General features: G+C 34.1%; 1 protein-coding gene across 1 annotated transcript in view; it reads right to left on the bottom strand.

Annotated features, from left to right (window-relative positions):
* The window catches only part of LOC149085082 (uncharacterized), a 37,738-nt gene extending 22,475 nt beyond the window's left edge, over positions 1-15,263 (bottom strand). The window contains exon 1 of the mRNA XM_089232870.1: positions 15,039-15,263. Coding sequence (XP_089088996.1) covers positions 15,039-15,056 — 18 coding nt within the window. The 5' untranslated portion in view covers positions 15,057-15,263. The remainder of the gene's footprint in view (positions 1-15,038) is intronic.
* Between the last annotated feature and the right edge of the window lie 1,313 nt (positions 15,264-16,576).

The raw sequence follows: 16,576 nt of genomic DNA, 5'->3' as shown, positions 1-16,576 counted from the left end.
AGTAGAATGCAAACCTGGGATCCATCGTAAATATTGTTCGTTTGGTGTGTGCTATCACCATGGCTCCAACATCCTGCAGCAAGGACCTAGGCTGGGATCTTTGGCTACTAACCGGAATTTTTCATGGGCCCTCCATAGTGAATTTACAGAGTAAAACAAAAATAAATGATAAGAATCATCTCTGTCGTCCCCCCCCCCGGGCTGCAGTTTTGTCAGCCCCACACTTGTAGGGGGGGGGCATATTATTTTCATTTGCAATTCACGATCATATTGCATAATCGACCATAATTGTTATATTTGTGGTAATCATTTTTGGTAGAAACATCAAGTCATGATCAAGTTCAACACAGAAGTGTCTCTTACAAATCATTTTATATCGATAAAGCCTTCGTGAATTAAAGAAATCTGGCATTAACATGATTTGCTTTGTTCGAACATTCTTAAACTAATTGGATAAAAAGAATAAACCTTTTAATTTCTTAAACTGCTAATAAAAAATTTTTGAAAAATCTAAATGTCTAAGTTGTGATTGTTTTGTATTCTAGTCGATAACAACTATATCGAGAGTTTAAATGTTTCTTCGCAGGACAATTTCTGCAACCGTAGACTTTAAAAACATACTTTCAATTGCAAAAAGTTTTCAAATGACATGCGGTTTTTTAAACTGTCATGATTATGGTTTTATACATGAAAAAATAAAAAAATAAATTTTTTTAAAAAATAAAAAACTTTTAACCAGGTTGAACACAGTTAAAAATTTGTTGCCCTGTCTCTCCTGAGGCCAAAAAAAAAAATTCGCGTTTCCAAGTGCAATATTCGTTGAGATATTTGAATTCGAAAAAGTGGGAAAAATAGCATAAACTACCAGACAAGCTTATTATGTTGTTCTTTCCCACCTTTTCTCCGATTTCCGAATTCAAATATCTCAGTGAATATTGCATTTAGAAACGCGGATTTTTTTTTTGTTAGCCTCAGGAAAGACGACTTCAACTTTTTAATTGTGTGTTTTAGGACAGGGTGTTCAAATAAAAAGTTAAGTTTTTAATTCTTTTTATGTATACGACCCCTCAAATAAATTATGACATTTTAAGAAACTGCATGTCATTTGAAAACTTTTTGTAATTAAAAGTGTACTTCTAAAATCAACGGTTGTGGAGATAGTTCTATGGACAAACAAATTGAAACACCCTCTATATCATATTGATGAAAAAAACGAATATAAAAAAATTAAATTTATTTATTTATGCAATGTTGTTGGCCTTTTTTAACAGCCTATACAAGAGGACGCGGTAGATTTACACATAGATATTTAGTAACATTTGACAAGAAATCAGAGATCGTGGGGAGTTAACAATAGTAGAGGGGAGTCTGTTCCATTCAACCATGGTATCAGGAAAGAAACTGTATTTAAAACAGTCGGTAGAAGCAGAAATAGGTTTTAATTTTTTTGGGGTTTAAATTAAATTTACTATTGTGATTTCATATTGAAAAATAATAATGGTTTTCTCACTCTTTGGGAATGTAGGTCCAAAAATAAAAATAAAAAAACCTATTAATATTCACTTAGAGATAAGAAACACGATTTGACATGATTCTCAGATGTAAGTTCAGTTTGGTAAGGTGCCGTGGAAATCGGAATTAATGATCGCGCGTAGTAATTGAGAACGAAAATCGATCACCATTATGTTCAAACATTGAATAAGAGTTCATAACCCTCAACCATCCGGGAACACACGAGGAAAAGTATTAACGATCTATTGAGAGAAAAAAAAACTAGATCAGTATTAACGCTCGGCCGAGTAAGTTAACTCGAATTAACGAGTTTTAACGTAAGCAAAAAATCTCACGGCGTAAACAAGAAACACGTAGTCTCGAGAGAACGTGATTTCCAATTAATTACACGCATGTTATTTTATGATGTTGTAGGTATTGTAACACCAAATTATGTAGGATTAATCGAGAGACATTGTCCTTGGCCTTGACAAGAAAGATAGCCAAGATATTAATGATCATATGAGCCCGAATTAAAGGAAATTGATCCAATTTAAGGGCGTTATACTGTTCACGGTAAGAAAGAGGAAAGAAAAAGCAATCGCGGTGTCGGTCAGCAACCGACCTTCTTTTTTGGATCATCCAGGAAATTTCACGTGAGGGAAGTTGCATTTGATTTGTCGGTCTTCGGAGCAAAGTGATTTAATTTCACGCCAAGTAGGAGGATCTTTGTTTTCTTGTTGTGTATGGGTTGTTTTTTTTTTTTGTCCTAGGTTATTTTTGTTATATCGTGCAATCATCCTATTGGTCAGGGTCGAGATAGCTTCTAGCTAAACTAGACAGGACAGGGAGGGGGACACGCGATAGTCTCTTTTTCGAACTAATTAATGCTGTTTTAATGAAGCTTTATCGATGATTGAAATAGATACTATACTGTTGCTAAGAAAGTTCATCATGGTTTATAATATTTTCTTGAAGTTTAACTTAAGAGACATAGTGACAAATTTTTGTCAATTGCAGAATCGAAAACATTAATTGGAATTTGTTCTCTCAGCTTATACTCGACACATAGAGGTTTTTCAAGAATAAATTCTATCTTTCTATAAAATTATTTATTTGTGGGTTTTGTTTTGTTCTTCCGATCAACTCTTTGTTTCACAAAAGAAAAGTGAGTAAATCTCGATCGTAACATTTACTATATAATCATGGGTGGCAAACCTACGGCAAGCATTCCCACTGAGTGCAGCGCTATGGTGTTAAGAATATCAGGCGTAGGTTTGCCACACAAAACATTTTCAAAAAATAAAAGTTCACATTTTTCCAATTCAATTGCATTTCTCTCTCTGTCTCGGGTGACTTCGACTGATTCAAAATATTTTATAATCCCGTATATACAGGATGTCTTTAAACTCAAAATAAGAACAATGATAAAAAATGAATACCACGTGGATGTGGGTTGTTTACCAAATGTTTGTCTCGGGGGGTTGCAAGAGTAAAATTTTTGGCCCTTGAAGCTAGGTTTTCCTAGGAGCAGGTTTCTACACAGCGTTTTCACGCTGCACACGGTGCAGAAATTCTACTCTTAGGAAAACCCGGCTTAAACGGTATTGTCACAGGTAAGAAAAAGGTTTGTCAACATTGTTGTAACTATAGAATCAGGTAATGTAATCAATTTTAATAGAATAAACAATAATAATTTTTCAGTTTTACTCAGCCCTTTCTCTCACCTGAATTTTATTGGACAATTGAAAAATATATATATTGCTATCAATTTGTTTCGTCTTTGAATCCAATAAAACATGAATATAAGAAACATTTTTCGGAAAACTACATTTCGGTGTTGAAATTCTGAAAAAATTCTAGATTCCAATTGGCATCATTGGAGATTTAGGAGGCAAATATTTTGAATTTATATGATTTTAAATTCAAAAATATAATTTATGCGTATCATTCTCAGGTCATATGAGAATAAAAATCAATATTAGTATGGTTCACACATTCATAAATATCTGTATATTTTTCGAGAGTTTCGCATGCAGTCAGAAATCAGAAAATGACACGTCCTTATCAACAAAGAGAATGAAGGTGAGCAATGCCAATACTATCTAGAGCAGAAGACCTCCGCATGAAGTGCGTGACGTCACTGAACAAGGTCATCCCACCTGTAGCCATTGGATATTGCAGGACGACGCATGCGCCATTTTTACCCTTTTTTGTAGTTTATGCAATGGCTGTAGGTGAGATGCATTCTTCAGTGGCGTCACGAGCTTCGCACGGAAGCCTTCTGCTATAGAGTGTGTTGGCAGTGCTGACTGGTTACCGATTCTGCGAGTCGGCGCTGTTACGGATTGGTTAAAATCTGAATTTCAAGTTTTTTAACCAATCCGTAACGGTGCCGACTCGCAGAATCGGAAACTAGCGTTCGTACCCTTACGAAGTAAGAGCTGTGAAAGCCAAAAACGTTAGTGATTCAATTGGAATCAACAGGGCAGAAAGGGTAAACACATATTAATCTGTATGCCGGAGGTAAAGGTTAACATATCACAAAAGTGAAATTTAACAGGAGATTAGTTTAAATTTTTTTATGTGCATTCTATGCAGTTTGCTTGTTTTATGAAGTGAATATCTCTGTTATTTATTGAAACAGGACTTGTGCTATACCTCTGTGTAAGTGTAACGAAAGTGTACGCAAATTAATAGCGTATTTCCAATACTTACAAAAATGGACATAGTGTCCTTTACCTCCGGCGTGCAGATATTTATCACTCATAGGCACTGGAACCCGGAGGCTGAGGTCATTTCAGCCCCCAGGCCTCCCCCAATAAATTCTGTGGGGCCCCTAATTGTTAATGAATATACAATGCAACGCACCCTTCCAACTTCTGCGTACGTTTTTGAGTCCAGGATATACGGGACGTCTTTCAGCCCCCTATGTTTTCTTCATGTCGGCACCACTGGTATTCCTTAATTCCAAACATTCTTCTGCGAAATGTCGAGACTGTGTTTTCTTATTTTCGAATATATTCGTGTACGAAATTCGGTTACTATGCATGATATTATTAGTATTTACATAATTAGTATGTCGGCGAGTGTTGATATCAGTTCTCGAAATGTACACTAGTACGTGAAACTTGAACAAATATGCGATTGTTTAAGGAAAAAAAACAAAACGGTACTCTCATGTCGAAAACATCTGGCCTAAATATCAACAGAGGTCATAAGCAACCGACGTAGATTTTCTTCCATAACCCATAATTGCCTGCCAAGAAATTCATATACCGTTGTGTGGGACCATTCCTCGCCTTCATATGACCTCGATGTATGGCCGTGCGGACAAGAAATGTCAGAAGTGAAAAACAAAAAACAAAATGGATCGGAAAACACGCACACAATACCGAAATTGCAACGAAAGGGTTAAAAAGTAATGAATTTAAGGCTGAAAACGTCGAGAGCGTTAGAAAAAAAAAAAAGAGCCAAAAATTCATGTTTGTTGCTAAGGGCCATCTTAAGTTATGTCCACAGAGGATGAGAAGAACCAAAGAGCGCGTGTTTTGCTGCGAGGCAAATATTCCGTCCGCTCTATTCCTTCCGCATTTTTTCGGAGGTTCGATTACGATTTCTTCCCACTTTTCTGAATGTTCCATTGCCTTATATATCAATCGATCTACGATTAAAAATGAACGCGATTGTGTCTTCCGTATTTAATGGCGTAATCGTCCGAATAAGTAGGGTAAGGTTAGAAACTTATACTCACACATGATTAGCGCGTATATTTGATGCTATACCATATGTAAAGAGCATGTTCTATTGTTTTCTTGGATTCCAATTAATGTTATGTGCTTGTAACTATTCAAAGTATTTCGGATGCCATAATTAGAGATCCTTGAAACTTTTCTCGTATATGTAACTGACATTAATAAGCGTGCCCTCTATTATAAAAATAAATTGGCATAGTGACCGACTAATAACAGATGTCCTGAAGTTTTCCCTCAAGCTAATAAAAAGTGATAATGAAACCAATATTGTGATATTTCGGTACATATCATTATTTTTTAAAAAAAATATCAGTGATGAATGTGTTGAAAGTTTATTACGTCACTTCCGTTTCTTCTCTTTTTTTTTTTCTGGCGTCTTTAATGTGCCTGTAATGTATTATGGTATTTCGAGTCCATAAAGGAAGGTCTCCGGTAACTCTTGGCATCCTCAAGGGTTACTGTCAATAACGTCATGAACTTTTGACGTAACCATCTTCTGAAAGGCACGTGCTATTGTAAAAGTGTCAATCATTTTTTCAGACAATTTTTGATAGTTATTACTGTGGATTTATAATACGTATATATATATATATATATATATAGAGAGAGAGAGAGAGAGAGATATTATAAATGTGTGTGTGTGTATATACTCCACAAGAAAGCATTCTTTTATACACATATCGTTGTAAACGAATTAAAATCACTTTATAGATCATCGAATTGTTATATTCTGTCCAAAATTTTCCTCATGACATACAGACCTATAAGGACAGATCTATCGGATTTAAAATAATTCTTTGAGGAAATTTTCAGAAAATAGCTGTTTAAAATGTGTGATAATCGTACTTTCTCTCATCATCAAGAGAGAAAGCTTTTCACCTAAGATTTTCTACTTAATATATATATATATATATGATTTGACCTTTATTTATCGATTTCTTTCATTCCAAACGACTGTATTTTATAGTTTATAATGCTCGATAATCGGATCCCGTTCAATTACTTAACTTATAAACCTTGATCTTCAAAGCTTTGATATCACAGAAATAGCCTAGTTCTAATAATTTTCGAAAGTGGGACTCAGATAATTGCGCTTGAAGTGATACTAAAGGCCGATTATCAGTTTATTAGAAAATTAATAAAAAATTATATATCGTCTCTGCTGTCATAAAACATTTTCCACACTATTTGAAATTGTTCAATCATTAATCCTCTCATTCACGTGTGCCTTCATATGAAAATAGATAAATTTTCCCTTATACGAATTATTGGTACCGCATCATGCTCCAGTAATTTCTGAGTGAATATGTGAAAACATTCGTCCATGAGAAGGTCAAAGAACCATTTCATATATAAAGAAATAAAATTATGAGTATTAAATATTTTGAATACTACGAAGTATCAGATAAATTACAATGTTCTTGATGATACAGCTTCCTTTACGGCAGCTAATTTAACTCTTGTGAAATCTCAAAGTAGCATGTTGAATTTGAAATACAAAATTTTAATGATTCCTTTTCTTTTAATTGGTTATATTCAAATATCGGGTTTAAATAAACTTTTAAAATGAATGTTTAAAACTTTTCATCTGGCGAACCACATTCAACAAGGATTATTTTTGCTGGCCGTATATATATATGTATGTATAAGAGTTAACTTACTGTATTTCTCTCTTCCGCAATAAAGCCGCGGCTTACATAGATTTGCATCAGATTTCAAATTCCTTAATTAGATTTAAAAAATTCTTCAATTAGATTTAAAAGTTAATTTTTAACTCTTGAGGCTTATTGAAAGCCACGGCCCACATTCAATAACTTTTTCCCCTTCTTAGAGGACTAGAAGAATTTTAATGAATTTTTATAAAAAAAAAAAAATCATTTTACGTACAGGGTGGGCAAAAAGTCCGTAGAAACTTTAAAAATGAATAAAAACCGGAAAAACCAGAAATAAAAAACGGTTTGCGTGGTTAGCATCGCTAGGTCACGGGAATTTTTTTCAGACAGGAAAAAAAAACTAGACAAAATAGCCGGTTGGTGGCGCTGACGCACGCAAGTCAAAGAAAAGATATGCAAATAACGAACAGAATGCCTCCAAATCGTTTATTACAGCAGTATGTGTTCCACACGACCACCACTACCACGAGGGATAACACATTACAGGTGAGTCACAAATCCAGCAACGGCAGAGTGCAGCAGGTCCACACACACGGTTTACAACGGTGAACTAATTGTGGGTTAGGAGCGCAAGTTCTTCTAACCATCTCATTTGCATATTTCCACTGAAGTCACTCGTACTAGCACCACTTATCGGCTGTTTTCTTTTCCTGTCTTAAAAAAATTCCCGTGACTTAGCGATGCTAACCCTGCAAACCGTTTTTTATTTCGGTTATTTTTTCCTAATGTTTCTACGGACTTTTTGCCCACCCTGTATTTCTTTTTAACAGTTTAATTTTTTTCCCTTCAAAATATTGTCTAATATTCAATCAGTGATATTATAAACTTCTCAAACAAAAAATTATAAGATTAATTCAATGTGCAAAAACTTTAGTTTACTCAAATTTTAGTATTCCTTTAGCTCTTGAATGGAAATATTATCTACGAAACATTTTCAGTTTGTTTTTCTGTGGACGGCTTAGTTGCTGGAAATTACAGCACTTCTCATAGGGACTAAATACGAATGAAAAACACAGAGAAATCAATTTAAACATACATAGTGTCCAGATATCAAAATCATTCTTGCGGAATATAAATGCGAAGTCAGGAATTTCAGCTACGTCATTCATGTTGCAAGGGAATGTATTGTTATTAAAATGAAAAAATTAACTTTTTATATGGACACCCTGTGTTTAAAAACCCAATTAGAAAGTTGTTGCCCTGCCTCTCCTGGTGCCAACACAAAAACATTTCCACGTTTCCAAGTGCAATATTCGCGGAGATATCTGAATTCAAAAAACGGAGAAAAGGTCGGTAAGAAGCGTTGACCGTTAGTTTTTCTTGTTCTTTCATAACTTCCCTCCGATTTGAGAATTCAAATATCTCAGCGAATAGCACTTATAAATATGAAGTTTTTTTTTGTTGGCATCATGAGAGCACAATAGGGCAAAAACTTTCTAATTGGGTTTCTGGGCGAAGGGTGTCCATATAAAAAGTAAATTGTTTTTTAAATTTTAATAACTATACATTCCCTTGCAACATGAATGGCGTAGCTGAAATTCCTGACTTCGCATTTATATTCCTTAAGAATGACTTTAATATCTGTCACCGTTTCCTTGCTATTCCATTTTCTAAAACCGTCAGTCGGTTGTGGGATACTCTGCAGTTGTTTTCATTGGTGAAAATGTTTATTTTATTTTTTGAATAATTATCATTAATTCTTATGCGTACTACTATATTGATTTTCACACCCTAATAATGAAAATAATCGAATAATTTTTTAATTGCTTTGTAGGAATGATTTCAAGTTTTAAACAATACCGGGACATCATTAGAAACTTGACTTGTTTTTTTATCTTTTTTTCCCAATGATGTCAGATACTACGGCAGGGGTTCTTAACCTTTTGCAGCCGTGACCCAAAATCAACAAAAACATTTTCTTCGTGACCCCCGTGGGACTATTTGTTCTTCGAAATTAGTGAAACCAGTGACGCAAGTGCATTTATAGCAGGACTAAGTAGATGTATACGGCTCATCTGGGAAGTCCTTGCGAATCTAGAGCTAGAATTCGCTTAAGAGTTTTTGATGTTACTTTCGGTCATTTAGAATTCTAGCGCTTAAAGCAAATAATCAATTTAGTTTCTGGCAAATCCATCGCCAGTCCCAAAAAATTGTCTTTATACTAATTAATGTACAGCGCGATTATAATTAAAGTTCCTGTGTACTACGAGTAGTTTTCTCAAAAACTGCTAATCCGAATACAGCCAAATTTTTAGGATATCTTAATGAGACCATGGGAGACAAAGAAAAAAATTCGATTTTCGATTACCAGGTGAAAAAGTTGCTCTTTTTTATTGCATTTCAAATTTTCCCATACAGCGTAGGTACCAAGTTTCAATGGAATACGTCTACTAGAACGGGCGCTATATAGGTCTGAGAAGTTTCAGTGTACTGACACTGCTCAGACCAATGTAGCGCCCGTTCTGGAGGACGTATTCCATTGCAACTTGGTATATACGCTATATGGTTCATGGGAAAAAGTAAAATTCAATACAAAACTCCACTTTTCCACCTGGTGGTCGAAAATTGAACTATTTTTTATTTCATAGATCTCTTTACTATGGTATCATTAAGATATCCTAAAAATTTGGCTGTATTTGGATAAGCAGTTTTTGAGAGAACTTCCCAGAGTCCAGGAACTTTAATTATAATCACCCTGTATTTTATTTTCTTACACTACTCCTATAAAAACGTTTCATTCAAAAAAAAGGTTCATAACCATCGGTTTTTGTAATATTTCATATTAAAAATGAATATTTAAGGAGCTTATTTTCAAAAGGGAACATTTCCACTTTTTTTCGAAATGCACTTTTTCTGAATCTTTGGGATGAGCTCTATCAGATTATCCAACATGGTTTATTCAAATGGGAATATTTATGAGTGAGTCGTTTCTACGAAAAGGTAACATATCCACCTTGTTCATTCATTTCGGTATTTTTCATTCAAAAGGGAACATAACAAAGCGGTTGTCCTATTCTAGTTAAGGGATTTTTTTCGAAATTTACATTTTTCCGAAGCACTTTGAAAGTCGCATTTTACAGTAGATCCTCTCGATAACGGGACATCCCGTTATCGAGAGGCATATAATATTATGGATGTCCGTTATCGATAATATTTTGTCCGCTAACGAGGAATGTCCGTTAATGGATAGTAAAATACAGGGTGATTATGATTGAAGTTCCAGTACTCCGAGTAGTTTTTGAGAAAAACTCATCCGAATACAGCCAAATTTTCAGGATATCTTAATGAGACCATGCGAGAGAGATTCAAGCAATAAAAAAGTAGTTTAATTTTTTGACCACAAGGTGAATAAGTGGTGCTTTTTTATTGAATTTGATTTTTTCCCTGGGTCCATATAGCGTATATACCAATTTTCGATAAAATACCTCCATCAGAACGGGCACTTCACAGGTCTGAGTAGTGTCAGTATACTGACGAGCGCTGCACAGGTCTGAGTAGTGTCAATATACTCAAACTACTCAGACCTATGTAGCGCCCGTTCTGGTTCCATTGCAACTTGATTTATACGCTATATGGACCATGGAAAAAAACGAAAATTCAATAAAAAATCACCACTTACTCACTTGGTGGTCAAAAAATTGGACTTTTTTTTTTTTTTTTTTTTTTTTTGTATAAATCTCTCCCATGGTCTCAATATCGTGATATCCTGAAAATTCGACTGTATTCGGATGAGTAGGTTTTGAGAAAAACTATTTACGCACAGTGTACGGGAACTTATTATAATCACACTGCAAATTGAGTCCCGTCGACGTATTCCAAAGAAGTGTCCCGTTGGTGGAGGTGTCTGCTAACGGGAGTGTCCATTATGGAAGGTTCCGCTGTAAAATGATCGTTCCGCTGTAAAATGATCGTGTTTTTTGTTATTCACGAGAGAGAAGTAAGTATACCCTACTCTTAGCTAGATGAAACCTTCTGGAATCAACGAGTGTCGTAGAAATTTCCAATTTTTCAGACTTAACCAGCTCTAATTTTGGTCAAAAGGTAACATTTCCATTTATTTTCTTTTAAAACCGAACATTTCCAAAATGTGAATGCAGATAACTCACTTGAGTGTTGATCAAGAAACATAATATTTAAATATTCTTATGCCATTCCCTTATGCTACCTGTTGGACTATTTTCTAATTTTGTAAAGCAGTCCATTCCGGAGAAAAAAGGTGTTCTACTTCTACTGTAAATTTAGCATAAATGGAAATATTCCCTTTTGAAAATAAGCTCCTCATTTAATATAGCTGTTATCATGTCCGTATAAAGATACATCAAAGGTGAAGATCCGGAAGTGAGCTCTTTGTAACTTACTGAAACGATTTATTTCTCAAATGAATTTCAAGATTACCATGCATGATTAATTTGGAATAACATAAATTGTTCTCACGGCATCAGTTAAGGTAACGAAACGTGTCAATAAAAAAAAAATTCCCTTACGAACTTCCGATTTCGTATAGATGCGATACGTTGCGGTAAATGTGATAAATTCGGTTAATATACATAATAACTGGTTACTATGCATAGTTACTGACTTTTTGTAATTTTGGTAAATTTCTCTCAATTTATTAAAGGATATTTTTAGGCAAATTTCATAAATACTAAAAACATTATCATTTTTACCGGGATTATATATAATACCCAAGTGTCGTTGGTAAATTTGATAAATGCTAAAAAAAATATCACTTTTACCGGTGACTCCTACTTACGAATTCCTACAATCGAACCACGATATAACGAGCCCCTATAGTGAACTCTCACTTATCAACCTTAACTATAACTTGACGAACGATGATTGGGTACTAGGTATAATCACCGGAAAAAGTGGAAATTGTTTTAGCATTTATCAAATTTACCGACGACACTTGGGTGTTATGCATAATTGCCTTTAAAAGTGATAATTTTTTTAGTATTTATAAAATTTACCAACAACGCTTTGGTATCATACATAATCACCGTAAAAATGATAAATTTATAAAGCTTATCGAGATGATTGGCGATTATACGTAATAAACGGTTATTATGCATAATAACTGATTTGTCACATTTATCAAACAATAAATGTTGAAAACATTTTTCAATGTTTTCAACTATTTTTTGAAAATGATTGGCGGGTCACAACACAAAAAGCTCCGAGGGCCAAATGTAGCCCGTGGGCTACGCGTTCCAGACCCCCTTAAGTAAATATCATCAGTATACATCTAAGTACATATATCAGTTTACAGGGTGATTCAAATTGTATGTCCATAGGATTATCTCTGCAACCGTTGACTTTATAAGAATACTTCCAATTATACAAAAAGCTTTCAAATGACGTGCGGCGTTTTTAATTGTCCAAATGTTTGGAGGGTCGTATATATAAAAAAAAAAGCTTTTTATACAGTCCCCGTGTGCCAAAACCTTCAAGTAGTGAAATGTAGAACCGGGGCTTTGAAGAGCCATTTGCAAAAAGTTTCATATTTTTAAATATATTCGTCGAGTTTTTAAGATGAATAATTACAATGTTTTGGCTGCTTATCGTTGTGTTGCGTGTTTTAATTGGCTTGAGAATCTCTATTTTTAGGGACTACACAAATGAAATGATCCCAACCATCGGTTATTTTGTTTAGATTATTTTATTGTGTATTTAAAAAAGCTTTTCATTCACTTAAACTACTTCAGATACTTTTCATCCCTCTGGCACAAAATTATAATAAAATAGTTGAGGACCAAGAAGTGAAATTAAAAAATCGGTAGATAGAATCAAATTATGTGTAAGACATTGCTCTGGTTCTAAATCCAAACCACCGGCAAGCGCAGATCCAACGGGGGAGGGTTAATCGCTCCTTCCAAGAACCGGATATTATGGGAAAAGTCGGTCTAGCCCGTAAAATGTCTGGTTATAATATACTACGAACCTACACAATAAACCGTCCCCCTCAACGCATTGCCTTCAATTATTGCCGCCGTAACTCAAGATGGAGTCAGGATGTAGTCAAGATGGCAGTGCTTGGATCCGCGCCTCACCACTCTGGGCTGTTCTTTCCAACTTTTTCTCTGCTTTTGGAATTGAAATATCTCAGTGAATATTGCACTTAGAAACGTGGGATTTTTTTTTTGTTCGCCTCAGGAAAGGCATGGTATCAACTTTTTAACCGCGTCGTTTAGAACACGGTGACCAAATGAAAAGTTAATTTTTTTTTAATTTTTCTATGTATACAACCCCTCAAAATAATTTTATGAAATTTTAAGAAACCGTATGTTATTTGAAAACTTTTTCTAATTAGAACTTTTTCTAATTTACCATGAACTTTTAGTACACCGCCAATCGACTGCTTTTACAAGGGGACACCAGTATCGATTGGTGAGGGACAATGGAAGGTTATGGTGTCGCAGGGAATTTTTCTCTAATAGGGTTGTTAATAAATGGAATAGCTTACCGTCGGAGGTAGTAAATTGTAACTTAATTGACACGTTCGAAAAGAAATACGATAAACATGTTGGGGTAAATCGAGAAGCTATCCATACTTAGAATAAGACAACCATAAGTATTCTTATGGGCATTGTATAATATTTTATCACGTGTATATATTGTATATAATTTTTATTAATTGCATTTTTAATTGAGTTGCTGTATTTTTTAATTATATGACATCCATATTTTTATGGGCATCTTTTTCTCAGCCACCTCGTTGGGCATTTTGCCCGTTGTGGCGTTGTATTTGTATTTGTATTAGATGTATACTTCTAAAGTCTACGGTTATAGAGAAGGTTTCGTGGACAAACAATTTGAATCATCCTGCATATCTACGTATATATCAGTATGCGCATATTTCCAAGTGTTACCATATTCATCTTTTTATTTTAAAAAAATGATGCATTAATTTTAAATATTTCCAATTATTGTTTCAATTAAAACAATACGTACACCTCCAAATTCTAATATTTTAATAGGGTAATAACAATCAAATTAAATTTATACAGATATACTAAGGGCGGTATTCACCGACACTGGTTTAAACTATAGTCACAATTTTTTGATAAGAGATCCACACGGATTGGTTAAATACAGGTTTTTAACCAATCTATGTTGATCTCTTATCCAAAAATTGTGACACCAGTTTAAACCATGTCGGTGAATACGGCCCTAAAAGTTGAATTTACTGAAATGCCATTGTGAAGAAACTATATAGAAGTTTCAAAGCTGCAGCCAATTCAGAGTAATTTTTTTCTCTCGCGATCTAACTTCGAGGGATGAAAGAATTTCAATGAATTTTTTTATGAACAATTTTTTAATGTTTCTTTTTAGTGCAATTCAATTACAATTTTTTTTTTCAATTCCAGGATATTATCTAATATTCGACCAGTTAATACCATGGAATTTTGTAACATGAAATAAATTAAATTAAAATCTTAAATTTTTCTTGAACTTTGTTTCTATGAATATACTTTTGTTTATTTACAGAAATATCATTAATAATAAAGCATATAGTAAAAGTCGTTCAAACGAGTAACAAATGATTGTCAAATAGCTAAACAAATAGCTTAGAACAAATGATTGTCAAATAGCTAATGTTAAAGATACAAAAATTATTCGGATATATCGAGTTAAAAATTATGAAGCTTTTCACTCTAGCGTCCAAAAATTATCTTATCCATTGAGATCAGTTATAATCATTTATTATCACTCTGCTTCTTAGTTATAAATATTACTTGGAGTACTTCTAACAAACGATGGACTCAGAAAAGTCTTATTTTTTACTCTTTTTTCTCTCTTCATATTTTAGGACACACATAGGATATGTGACAATTCTATTCGGCTTTTGTCTCCCCCAGTGACTAAGACACCACTGTCACTACCAGTGCTTATTTGACAGGACTTGCAGTTTAAAGTCATTTCTGAATGGCTGAACAATGCAGGTAATAGCAGAAATTTCCTAAAATTTATAACCTGACAGAGCAAAAAACTTGGAATTCACTTATAACGAGAAGCCCGTTATAACGACAGATTTTCCCGCGATTGTGTGCTCTCGTTATAACAGGCTTTTGCTGTAAATGTATAATTAATATTTTTCGGGAAAATTTTTTCAACTCACCGATAAGCGATCCATCATCGAATTATTCCAATGAGTGTAACGAGTGGCTAATGCCACCGAGAGAGCACAATATTATAACGATACAAACAATACCGTGGTAATAATATAATTGTATATTATATTACGATAGCGACAGACGGACACAACACAGTCGTGAACCTTTTCTTCGTGCAGTTTTGGCAAGTTGTGGACATGAGATTGAAGAGAAACGTTATTACGTCACCCTCTAGTTCTCGCATCCACTCATCGTTCGTCGTTCACCTTGGCAATGACCTAGTTAACAGTTAGTTTTGGTATGGATGCATATCATCGTATATTTCTTTTCTTCAATATTTTGCCGGTAGTACTTCTTGTGGTCTGATGTCTTAAGAAGATGCCCGAAGGGGGGGTTTGCGTGTGTTTCTTCCTCCACGTCTTCCCGCGCATCTGTTTTCATTCTTATGCATTTCTCTCTACCTTCTTCACGGCTGTGTAACTTTCGTGGTCAAATACTTGCACATGATGACTGTTCTAGCTTCTTAATCGATGTTTCAAACGTCTTTTGTGAAAAAAAAAAAATGAATTTGACATCTTAACCTTATATGAGAAGATGAAAAAGAATATTTACTGTAAAATATCCGATTGTTTGAAAAATGGTTAGAAATGAATTTGAAATTTATTTGACCGGCAACTTGTTGTATTTTTTTTTTCATAATGCCTGGGGAAGATTAATTTCTATAAATTTCGTAATTTAAAATTATTTTGCAACAATTTCATTTTACTTTGTGGAGTAAGGTTTTTCAATTTTTTGTATCCGAGAGGGCCACATCAATATTTCCGTGAAGTTACGTGGACTATATTTAATGAAAGGGTGAATCACAGGGGTTGGGCAGCTTTCCTCCTGGTGACTGTACAATGAGTTGCTATGGTGAAACTCGAATTTATTTTGCAAAAAATAAAAAAAACCAAGTATGAAAAAATTATTAATAACTCATTAATAAACAGTCATTGATTTTTAAGTTATTATTAATTAATTTGACAAATTTAGAGCTTGCTCGCTCTGGGAGTTTTGTATAATAATACCTAGGACTATGATGTTAAAAAAAAAGCAACCTTCATCTTAAAGTAGCAACCCCCCCCCCCCAACAAATTCATTCCAAGGTTGACTCCTCGACTATTATTGATAAGAAAAAATTCTGATGAAATTCAGAAAATTTTAATAAACTATTCTGTTATTGATTTAAAGTGGAAACTGGTAAGTAAAAATTCCGGTCAAGATTTGATTTTTCTGTAGATATACCAACTGTTCGCACGATTAGAAATAATGTCCAAAATGAATGAGAATTACGATCATAGTTTCAGATAATGGAATGCTGATTTCATTTTTCACTAATCCTTGTCTTGGCGAGCCACTGAAATGTCATAAATGTCGTTGGCGGGCTACCACCACACACACACACACATCTACCGATTTAAAATCATAAAAAGTCATATTTCGAAAACGCTCATTTTAAATCTCCATCGAGACACACAAAAATGTGTAACTTTTAGTATTAAAA

Source organism: Pholcus phalangioides, unplaced genomic scaffold (assembly GCF_987345545.1).
Source record: "Pholcus phalangioides strain wild (caught in Gottingen) unplaced genomic scaffold, Ppha-v1.0 ptg000007l_1, whole genome shotgun sequence".
Taxonomy (NCBI): Eukaryota; Metazoa; Arthropoda; class Arachnida; order Araneae; family Pholcidae; genus Pholcus; species Pholcus phalangioides.
This window is presented reverse-complemented; position numbering and strand designations above follow the sequence as displayed.